Source organism: Urocampus carinirostris, chromosome 2 (assembly GCF_059441175.1).
Source record: "Urocampus carinirostris isolate Australia breed hairy pipefish chromosome 2, RoL_Ucar_1.0, whole genome shotgun sequence".
NCBI classification, from domain to species: Eukaryota; Metazoa; Chordata; class Actinopteri; order Syngnathiformes; family Syngnathidae; genus Urocampus; species Urocampus carinirostris.
Window position 1 is genome coordinate 66,783,664 of NC_142350.1, and position 12,353 is coordinate 66,796,016.

Genomic DNA, 12,353 nt, shown 5'->3' on the forward strand with positions numbered 1-12,353 from the left:
TTTTTCTGAAAATGAAAAAAAGTGGAATCAAGTGTTAGAATTTCATATTAAAGCTATTTTTAAAGAATAAAGAACTTAAAGAATGATTCAAAAAGTCAAGTATCTCCAGAAGTCCTCGGAACGATATCTAGTAAGTCATAAAGAATGCCGGTCTGCCACCTAGTGGTTGGAAGATGTACCGGCTCGTATTTTTTCAGATGCAGAATATTTCCATCATTAAAATGTTTTATTATATACTGTATATGTATTCATAAAGTATGATGCCAGACAAAAATACAAGTATGAATAAAAGATTGTGCAATGCTATCCGTTCATTATCGTTTCAACTTGTCTTTTCTCAAAAATATAAAAAAAACGCTTCCTGCATTTTGTGAGCATTCCGGTCTCTTATTTTCTGATCTTATACCTTAATTTTGCTTCTAAATTTTGTTCTCTTCATAAATGTGTTTTAATTTGAAATTAAACTCTGTATAGTCGATTTGTTCGCATTTCAATAGATGTTCTGATCCCTGCTCTAAAAAGAAATAACGTGTATTTTTATTTTTAGAACTGTCCACAATCGTATGGATGCTATTTTTACCTACTGTTTTAAACGCCCCATATTGTTTGAATGGCTACCACTGCGCCTGCGCGAGCCGTGTCCCACGTAAAGTTCTTGTTTTGACACAAGATAAAACGTTAAACAAAACATTAAACTTGATTAGAAAATGTTTTTAATAAATGTGATACTTAATTTTGACACTATTATACCCCAAAATCTTATTAAGGTTTTCCGTCGTGAAGTTTTCTAAACCACACTTCCTGCACGTTCCGTGATTTCGCCTACGTTGGAGACTACGCATGCGCATTTTACAGTCCGGAAGTAACGCGTTTGTTTTTGTACCCGGTAAACGTCTGTCAAAAGAGAAAGAATAACTTCATTCCGGCTTCGAGGTCGTCGAGATCCATGACGATACTTTAAAATGAATGCCAAAATGCCGTGAAGCTGTGTGTGCTTCTGTGAAGTCACCTGTGCTCCACGTAAACTCAATTAATATTGTGTTTACACTTCTCGCTCATTGAGAATGGACAGCATTGCATTGGAGCTCGACGCGATCAATTTCGCCGTCACGGCGGTCAACTATGATCAAAAAGGGAAGTACAACGAGGCGATCTTTTATTATAAGGTGAGTTAGTATGCGGTGTTTCTTAGCTTTTTTCCAATGCTATACTTCCTGTGATGTATTTTTTCCCAGCCCAAATAGTCTCTGATATTTCATTCTGTACTCTGGAAAAACGGTCCCATTTGTAAATAACTGCTTCCCCCTCCTCTTTACAATTTATTTTAAACTTTCCAATATTTTATAATGTCCCTGTTTTTACTACATTCAACCGTTTAATAGTTATACAAACTTAATTTCTTCCTCATGCCATGAGGCTCTTTAACTCCACCCGGGGGAGTAAAAGCCCCCACTAAACCCCACCCCTACATGTTTATGTTACCCTTTTTTAATTACAGTGTGTATTTTCCGTAGCACTATTTAAATACTCAACACGTTATATTGGGTATTTTTGTATTCTATGTCTTTTATTTTATTATTTTATTTCTCAACACAAGGATACTTCTGGAAGTGTTAATTTCCCTATGGGGATGAATAAAGTATCTATATATCTATCTAGACATCTATCTAGACATCTATCTATCTAGACATCTATCTAGACATTTAGACATCTATCCAGACATCTATCTAGACATCTATCTAATTTTATCCATGTGTGCCACCAGGCTGTACTTGCCCAAGACACACCACAGGAAATGGTGCCCCTACGAACTGTGTGGTTAAGGGATCCAACCAACCAATTACTTATTTACTTAAATACATAAAATAGGCTAACACATCAACTTCATCTTCTTTTTAGTCATCATCCTTCCGATCTCCTCTTTCTTCCACTCAGTCGCTTTACTTCCACATCCTCTCACATTTAGTGACCCTATAACTAGGCTTTGAGAGACGGTCTCCTGCCCCCCTTTCTTTGCCTTGTTGTCTCTTAGGGAGTAGAGATAGAGAGGAGAGGGTCCCCAGTCCCCTCGCCCCATCCACTTTAGTCTCCTCTTACGACACGCAGCGGACCACGGTGGGAGAGGGCCCCTCACCACAGGAGGCATTCTAAGGGATGGGCAGGGCTCCCATATGATGTGGCAGGGGTAAACCAGTGAAAGCTGTCGGGCCCTGCTGTTGAACAAAAGAGTGTATTGTGTCACCCTGACCCGAATGACATGGCCGCTTTCTCGTGTCCCGTTTCATATGGAGGGACGAAAGAATGACCTACTTAGGTGCTGAGGTGCCTAACTTGTTTGGGTGTTTGGGCATTTGGGTTGGCCATGGTCCCAAAATGTCTGTGTGTTTTTTTTTTGCTATTTTTTTTCCCCCTTTTTTATTTTCTTTATTATTGTATGTGTTTTTCTTGCTGTCGGTCACCCCTCTTGTGGGATTTGACCAAGGTAGATAGATAGATGGATACATTAAATAATGGATATAGAAACAAAAATGATTTTGGTCTTGCACCCCTGTGAGACTTTTTGTGATTAAGAGCGTCACAAAATAACTTGACTTGACATAATGGCCCAGGCATTCTACCTGAGCGAGGTTGTTGGGCCCGTGTTTTTTTTTTTTTTAAAGCGCCAGGCAGCCTCTAGGGAGTGCCAAAGAGCAGTTGAGTTGAACTCCAGAACCGCTTGGACAGGAAAGCAGATTTTTATCGATTTTGTTTAGTTTTATTGGGGATGCCTTTACATAAAACCTTGCAGAACACACCCCCAGAGGCCTAAAGTACTATTGTGTAAATTTTAACGAAAATCGGTCCATCCGTTTCGGAGCCTATAAGCCACATACGAACACATGCACACAAATCAGGATTGATATATTACTCTAGACTAGATAGATAGAACATTCTTTTAAATCATATTTTTCTCAATGTACGTTATTTGTACCCTCTGATTTTTCATTGTGTACAGGGGAAATGGGAAAAAAAGGCAAATTTGTACATTAGTTTGCATTTTTCTCATTAAAACATTGTTTAAAACTTGGTTACTAATAATTTATAGTTTTCCTCCTATATTATGTTAAACTTTTTTCTTATTGTAATAGAAAACATGTATCTACAGTAAGTAATAGCGTTCTTAACTTTCTATAGATTTCAACTTGTTTTTTAGCCTTCAAACAAACATTTTATTTTACTTGAAAAATCAATTAAAACATTATATAATTAGCTGCATATACAAGTGGAAAAAGTAGTACAATAATAGTGGAGCTTTTCGTTAATTTCAAGGACTATTTTCCTTTTTAAGGAATAAAATATATTGTATACTTAAAATTTCTATTCATTGTTTATTTAACTTCATTTACTTCAAATTTGTCTTTCAGTTTAATGGAAAAAAATTGTTATTTTAAGCATTATTTTACTATTTTTTAATTATTTTTATAATTATAATTATTTAATTATTTGATGTAAAAATTGTGTTTTACCCAAATTGAGAGTTAAGATTTAAAGGAAAACAAGAGAAAAATAATAAAGAAAGAAAATAGCAGTGGTTAGCGCGTGTGTGGCACAGTTCTGAGGTCATGGGTTCAAATCCAGCTACCAACCTTCCTGTGCGGAGTTTGCATGTTCTCCCCGTGCTTGCGTGGGTTTCCTCCAGGCATTCCGGTTTTCTCCCACATTCCCAAAACATGCATGTCAGGTGAATTGGCCGGTCCAAATTGTCCCTATGTGTGAATGAGCGAGCGAATTGTCTGTCCCTGTGTGCCCTGCAACTGGCTGGCAACCAGTTCAGGGTGTCCCCTGCCCACTGCCCGAAGATAGCTGGGATTGGCTCCAGCACCCCTGTGACACTACTCAGGATAAACGGTGCAGATAATGGATGGATGGATGGATGGATTGATCTAGTAAAGGAAGTTACTAATATAACTAAATTACTTTGCCATTTTCCAGTAAAATAAATTGAAATAACTCAAAAAAAGGAAAATGTTTTTAAACTAGAAAATTCTCTGCCAATGGGACTTTTTTTTCTACAGTTAACACAGAAAGTGCTTTGATTTTGAATGAATGCAACGTTTTAAGAAATAGTCAAGCACCCTTTGGAGTAAGTGTACCCCGATTTTAGACCAACTGATGTATGCGAGTATCTATAACATCTGTGGGACTTTTCCCTTGCAGGAGGCGGCCCAAGCCCTCATATATGCTGGCATGGCGGGATCTAAGATGGACGGCATCCAGGAGAAAGTCAATGAGTACCTGGATCGAGTGCAGACCCTCCACAATGCTCGTAGGTAACAGGGGTCGTACGGGTGCTTGAAATCCTTAAAAAGGCTTGAATTTTAGGTTATTGTTTTCAAGGTCAGGGAAATGCTTACATTTTGGGTGAGGTGCTAGAAAAGGCTTAAAATAGTTGCCATCGCCATGTTGAATGGCAGTCTGATTCTGTAGGCCAGGCAATAAGTGGAGAGAAAAAAGTGTGCATGAAAATGACGCCATTGGTGGCTACAGTCCTCATTATTGAGTTGTCATGTGAAGCGTTACTGACCTCATGCATCCAAAAGGACAGGTTTATCAGACTAGTCATGTAAATTCTATTTTTTTTCAAGAAATAGCTCCTTTCCCCCGGGCCACTGAGAAAAGCCAGCTCTTTTTGATATATTATCAAAACAACAAATTATTTCGTAATGAGTAATGAAATGAAATGATCTGCATTTCTATAGCGCTTTTCAAGTCAATGACTTCCCAAAGCGCTTTACAATGTGCTCCACATTTCCCAATAGCGGCCTTGCAGCCATGTAAGGCACTAACCTGCTTATTGAGGGTATTAGGGGTTCAGTGTCTTACACAAGGACACTTCGACATGTAAGACGGACGAGCCGGGATTCGAACTGGGATCCCTTGATCCCAACACAAGCTCTCTACCTCCTGAGCTACTGCCGCCCCTTATCTCCTATGTTTTGCAGGGGATCCCTGAAAAACACCTGAAATATAAATTAGAATATTCACAGATCTACAAAAAAAAATCTGAAATACAAAACAATATCAGCTTTTTACACACTAAACAGATTTAAAGTTGAACAACCACACAAAATCCCTGAAAATGCAAAACAATAAAATCAAAAATATTGACTCTCCAGTGCTATAAATTAATAATAAAATGGAAAAATACTATTGATAAATTTCTTTTAACCAATTTAGACTCTGATGTTCTGAAAAACACGCCAAAGATATAAATTAAATTAAGTAAATCAAAATTCAAAAGATCAGTGGTCTTAAAGATTGAAAGATTGAATGCACTCTGCTTAGAAGCAACCAATATCATTAAAATTGTCAGGAACCCAATCGCGTGACGTTCCCACACAAGCCTTTAGTTTACGGGAAATGGGGAGTCATGCACGTTAGGCAGCTGGTCTGGCGTGGAAAGACGGAAAGCCAGAGACCGACAAGATCGATAACAATCGGGATAACGAAAATAAACAGGAGAAACTAGACGGGAACAAAAACTGGAGAAACTAACAAACAGGGCAACAATTTTTCCCTGCTTTTTATACCTACCGTACTTTATTTCCTTTTTTTTTTAAACTTCCCAAACAAACACTATTATTACCCAACAACTCTAAAGCCTTTTCCTCGTTTGTAAACAAGTGTAACGTCTAGAAGCTGCGTGTGCATTCTTTAAGCAGAATGGCAGAATTCATGTCAGTTTATAGCAGCCCATTAACACAAAAAAGACTGTAGGAACAGCACAAAGTATGTGCTAGCAGCAAGATAACGACTTAATTTTAGTCATCAAAGCCAACAGAAAAACAGAAAACGTTTTTGGGATCGGGGGTAAAATTATTTCTTTAAAGGTACTGGAAAAAAGAGCCTGGAGATTGCTTGAAAAGGGCTTGAATTTGGCCATGAAAAGGTGTACAAACCCTCAAGTATACCGTAAATTCCGGACTATAAGCCGCCAGTTTTTTCCCTAACTTTCAACCCTGCGGCTTATTCAGTGATGCGGCCAATTTATGTAATTTTTCTAACGCCCGCTAGCGGCGCTCGAGTGTTGCTACCATTAACTGCCCTGTAAAAGCTATATTATTATTATTAAAGCTTTGAAAACTCTCTCGGTGTACCGTCTTTCTTTGTAAATATGTGTAACCTATGTATAATATGTATTTGCAACTGTATATTTTTGTAATGTATTTATTTGTATTTATTTTAGACACTTATTCTGATATGTTTTGCACGGATGGACAAAAAATGAGGGGCGGAACAAACGCGGGGTGCCGAGTTTAAGTGGGGACCGCTAAAGGTGAGGGACAGAGAAGAGGGGGTAAAAAGTTGGTTAAAGAAAAAGGAGTTGCGTGAGTAAATGTGTTCATCTGATATATTTTTCCCACCCTTACATTTGGAAATATACACTTTTTTCCTTGGATTACTTTCAACGGGACCCGGACTCTGCAGGTCTGCATCAAACCTTAAGTACCGATATTATTTTCCGTTCATTTTGCCGGCTGTGATTTTTGGACTGTTGACTTTAATGAAGGACATTTAGTTTCAATGGCGGGACTTGGGTTTGGGTTAATTTTGTGTTTCTGTTACATGTTTAAATGTGGGCGCATGCGGCTTATATACAGGTGCGGCTTGTAGTCCGGAATTTACGGTAGTCCGTTGGAATCGGAATCAAGCTCTTAATAGCAACACAAAATGTTATTTGACTCGTTTGGCATAAAGCCACTTTATTTTTGACACACCCAGTCTCAATATTGAAAGCGGCAAAGACTTCTTTTCTTAATGTTTGTTTTTCTTATTGCACACATAAATGGCGTGGCCATACCTTTGTAGACACAGTTTTGAGTACTAGTTGTTTATCAGTAGATTGGCAATCTGAGTGTAACTAATGTCCTCCACCTGAATATTCGGGAGAGAATGTTATCGGAGACTTGCTAACAAGGAAGTGTTTGCTCAGTTTTCTGAGCTGCTTTTTCCGTTACAGGCCTTCACACTCCATCGTGTGATGGTTGTTACAGAAACTGGGTGGATTACATTTTTTCATTGTTGTAGTCAACTTTTCCTGTAATAGTTTCGAGGACAAGGGTTTTTTTGTTACTAGAATGAATGAAACCATTACATTGTTGTCATTATTTGAACATGTATGTTTTTTAACTTTGTGCCCAAACAAACAGACCTATCAACACACTAAACCGCAGTCGTGAAAAACAGTTTTAAAGTGCAATGTCCCTGTTCTAAGTGCAATACAGCAGTTTAAAGTGCAATATCCCAGTTTTTAAAATTCAACATTTGGTTATGTACAGTTTTTATTTTAAATGTTCTTGACTTGATTCTAAAACAGTTGTGCAGAAGAGGTATTTAATTTGCTGAAAAAGTACCATATTTTCCGCACTATAAGGCGCACCTAAAAGCCTTTATTTTTTTCAAAAGCTGACCATGCGCCTTATAATACAGTGCGCCTTATTTATGGATCAATATTAAGTCGCAGTCTTGCAACTAACTTGCAGCCGCCAACTAGATTTTCCCCCGAACGCCAAGTAGTCCGCGGTGTATGCTGGGATTTATATACCGGCGTTTCATTGGCTAACCAATGTGTCAATCATCATTTGAATCGATCTCTATTGGCTAAAGTTATTCGGAGGTCAAGGGGCGGATCCTTTTTATCATTTACAGGCTGGCATTGGCTTAAACGGCAAAACAAAGCCTGCAATTGGCCGAAAAAGATGAATGTGTATAGCACGTGGTCCATGGTGGTGACGGCATACAGAAAGCATTTTTTACTTTTCTGTATTTGTAAATATTTTAGTCTCCTGGATTTACTACACTAACGGATATAAGAGGACATTGGCTGCACATTATTATGAACACGACGACTTCGGTGAGGTACTCCGGGTTTGATATTATCCCTGTATCTAGTTTCAGACTGAACTCGATGTTTCTGTGATAAGCGGTGCAGATAATGGATGGAATGGAGTGTCTATTTTTAAATTAAACTCAATTCCAAGTGTTTATTGTCATATGCACAGTAAAGTTGCGAACGAAAAAGAAAATAGAAACTAAGGAATGGTTGGCATTTCTTGAATCCCGAAACTTTAACCTTCCGAATGATGGAACGATGCATTTGAGTGACATCGTACGGACACCGCATCTGCACGTGTCTACGACACGTATTTGCTTCTTTGCAAGCTTTCGGAATGTTAAGGGGGTAATAAGTTGGACTGAACTATCTGACTGTTTTGTCGACGTTCCCATTGTAGCGCCTTATAATCCGGTGCGTCTTATGTATGTCAAAAATAGGACCAAAAACTATTTTTTTCAGGGTGCGCCCTATAACCCGGTGCGCCTTATAGTGCGGAAAATACGGTACACTGTTTTACTTTAACAACATCTTTTTATAGTTTGACCAAATTTTTGCTATAGCGCGATTAAACTTTGACAGTCTTGTTGCTTCACGGATTTTCATCATGCATTGTTTTCTGCATTTTTTTATTGGCCAAACAGTCCCCAGTTTTTATTTAACATAAAAAATATATATATATATACATATATATATATATGCATATATATATACATATATATATATATATATATATATATATATATATAATTAGTTTTTAGGCGCCCTGGGACTGACTGGCAACCAGTTCAGGGTGTCCCCTGCCCACTGCCCAGAGATGGCTGGGATGGGCTCCAGCATCCCCGCGACCCTACTGAGGATAAGCGGTACGGATAATGGATGGATGGATGGATGGTTTTTAGGCTTCTCTGCGGATTTTGTCTTTTATTTTTCGGCATTATTGCCTGTTTTGGAGTATGTAAATATTTTACACAATTGGATTGACGACACGGATGTAAGAGGACCGTGGTTGCTTATTATTATTGAACGTGATGGCTGCAAGACGACTTTGGTGAGCTACCCTGGCTTTATATTTTCCCATTATCTTGTTTCAGTGATGTGTCTATTTTTCCCTGCACAATGAAATTCTTACTTTGCCGTCCACACAGTTGCCAGCGAAAAATAAAATAGAAACTAAGAAATGGTTGCCATTTCTTGGATCCCAAGAGTTCCTTATGATATGTGGAATGACGCATTTGAGTGATTGGTGACATCGTACAGACACCGTGTCCAGACACCGTACTTGTCTGAGACTTGTATTTGCTTCTTTGCGAGCCGTCAGAATGTTAAGGGGTTAATACGTTTGATTGAACCATCTGACTGTTTTGTTGATGTTCCCACTGTAGCGCCTTATAGTCTGGTGCGCCTTATGTATGGAAAAGATAGGACCAAAAATATTTTGGGGGGAACCATTTTTTATTTTTTATTTCTATACATCGTCAAGATCTTTTTCCTACATAATTGTGCGTTTGTTTATGGGGGTCATAGCGTTGGGAAAAAAAAACTGTTTCCAAGCTTGTTAGTCTTTTTCTTTAAGACTAAGTCAGAAAGGTAGTGGCCGGGGTGAGAGGGGTCCTTAATAAGGTTGTCTGCTCTGCTGTGGTAGCACAAGCCGGCAAAGTCCTCCAAACTGGGCAGGGCTCATCATATAGGTGTTATTGAATTGAATTGTCTTTATTGTCATTGATAACAACCATAGTAAACATTATACGCAACAAGATTGCACATGGGACCTCAGGTAAAAATGTAATAAAGACTATTAGGATGAAAGGCAGAATAAAGATTAACAATGTAGTGCTTAGAGACTGGCCTAAGTTCTAATAATAGTGAAAGAATAGTCAAGTCATTTTTCCCTCATGCCATGAGGCTCTTTAACTCCACCCGGTAAAAGTAAAAGCCCACATTAAACCCCAACCCCACATTTGCATATTACCCTATTTTTATTACAGTGTGTATTTTTCATAACACTATTTAAAAGGCTCTATTGGGTATTTTTGTATTCTATTTCTTTTATTTTATTTTTTAACACAAGGATACTGCTTGAGGTGTGAATTTCCTTATGGGGATGAATAAAGTGTCCATCTACCGATCTAGACATCTATCTATCTAGACATCTATCTATCTATCTATCTATCTATCTATCTATCTATCTATCTATCTATCTATCTATCTATCTATCTATCTATCTATCTATCTATCTATCTATCTATCTATCTATCTATCTATCTATCTATCTATCTATCTATCTATCTATCTATCTATCTATATCTGTATGTTTGTGATGAGTCTCAAAGGGCTGCACAGACAACATATTATTGCAAACCACAGACTATTATGACACCATCCCCTGATCTAAAACCTACATGAGGGCAAGGAAAAACTCAAAACCTCAAGCCAAGTCATGTTTATTTGTGACGCCCTTAATCACAAAGAGTCTCAAAGGGCTGCACAGACCACATATTATTGCAAACCACAGACTATTATGACACCATCCCCTGATCTAAAATCTACATGAGGGCAAGGAAAAACTCAAAAACCTCAACATGAGGAAAATAAAGAATAGGGCATTGTGACAACAGTCAATGAAAATAAATGCAATAACATTTAGCAGCAACATCAACAAAAGAGGTCACAAGGAATATATTTTCACAGTTTTGTGCAATAACATTTAACATTCTTCCGCGCTGTCCTAAAATGTCCTGCCTTCCCCTCCAGTGAGCAGCGCAGAGGCGCAGAAGAGCGACCCGCTCAAGTCCCGTCATCAGGTGGACCTGGAGCGTGCCCACTTTTTGGTCACGCAGGCCTTCGAGGAGGACGGCAAGGGAAATGACGACGAAGCCGTGGAGCTCTACACTCAGGCCGTGGAACTCTGCATCAAGACGGTAATTCATGATGTCTTCCTAAAGATGTACCGTAAATTCCGGACTATATAGCGCACCTGATTATAAGCGGCACCCACCACATTTCGGGAGGAAAACCGATTTTGTACATACACAAGCCAGACAAGGAAAGAAGAGGGGGTAAAAAGTTGGTTAAAGAAAAAGGAGTTGTGTCAGTAAATGTGTTCATATGATAAATTTTTCCCACCCTTACCTTTGGAAATATACACTTTTCTCCTTGGATTACTTTCAACGGGACCCGGACTCTGCAGGTCTGCATCAAACCTTAAGTACCGGTATCATTTTCCGTTCATTTTGCCGGCTGTGATTTTTGGACTGTGGACTTTAATGAAGGACATTTAGTTTCGATCGCGGGACTCGAAGTCGGGTTTGGGTTAATTTTGTGTTTGTGTTACATGTTTAAATGTGGGCGCATGTGGCTTATATACAGGTGCGGCTTGTGTATGTACAAAATCGGTTTACCTCTTAAAATGTGGTGGGTGCAGCTTATAATCAGGTGCGCTCTATAGTCCGGAATTTACGGTAGTATTATGTATTATTGTTATGACTGGTATTGGCGGCAGGACATTGAACCGTGGCAGAAAAAAAGGTTGTAGACCACAGTCTAGAAACGACACGTGTTCCTTTTTCTCATGTATCTTCACATGTGCTTTACAGTCCAACGAGACATCTGACCAGGCTATGCAAACCAAACTGAAGCAGTTAGCCCGACAGGCTTTGGACAGGTTGGTTTATTCAAGAAAATACTTCTGGAAACATCATAACGAGCTGTTTATTATGTGACGCTCAGGGCCGAAGGTCTCAAACAATCACAGTCCAAGTCCGGCCCCTCGCAGACTCAAGACAAGGCTGGACCTTCAGGGGTGAAGGCCGGTCCTTCGGCACCCGTCCGTCAGTTTTTCCCGCTCGGTCCGGACTTCTCCCTCAATGACCGTCCGCAACCTCAGCCCATGAGGGCCGTCCAGTCCAGTGAACCACACGGGCAGCGGTACTCGTCAGACGAGATTGAGGTCCTCAGGTCGGTTGTCTGCTTCTCTTTTTTTCATTCTTTGTGCTCTTGGGATGTTCTGATCAAGTTCTCCTGGTGTTCCTGATGTCTCAGTGTCTGAAACTCATGAGAATAAGTTAGCAGACACCAGGGCAGACAACTCTGAAAAGTTGCCTGCCAAGCCATAAAGTTGCCTGCCCCATTTTTCACAACTTGGGACACAATAAGACGACCCATCACAAAAAAAACCATTGTTTCAAAGTACCGTATTTTCCGCACTATAAGGCCCACCTAAAAGTCTTAATTTTTTTCAAAAGCTGACAATGCGCCTTATAATACAGTGCGCCTTATATATGGCTCAATATTAAGTCGCAAAGTCTTGCAACTAAAGCAAGCAGCCGCCAACTAGATTTTCCCCCGAAGGCGAAGTCGTCCGCGGTGTATGCTGGGATTTATATACCGGCGTTTCATTGGCTAACCAATGTGTCAATTATCATTTGAATCGATCGCTATTGGCTGAAGTTATTCGGAGCCTCGGATAGGCTAGAGGGCC

General features: G+C 39.3%; 1 protein-coding gene across 1 annotated transcript in view; it reads left to right on the plus strand.

The window, feature by feature from the left end:
- The first annotated feature begins 834 nt into the window (after nt 1-834).
- capn7 (calpain 7) overlaps nt 835-12,353 on the plus strand; it is a 53,410-nt gene continuing 41,891 nt past the window's right edge. Inside the window, exons 1-5 of the mRNA XM_088327567.1 lie at nt 835-1,166; nt 4,198-4,306; nt 10,628-10,794; nt 11,470-11,537; nt 11,603-11,830. Of these exons, the coding sequence (XP_088183693.1) occupies nt 1,065-1,166; nt 4,198-4,306; nt 10,628-10,794; nt 11,470-11,537; nt 11,603-11,830 (674 nt within the window). The 5' untranslated portion in view covers nt 835-1,064. The remainder of the gene's footprint in view (nt 1,167-4,197; nt 4,307-10,627; nt 10,795-11,469; nt 11,538-11,602; nt 11,831-12,353) is intronic.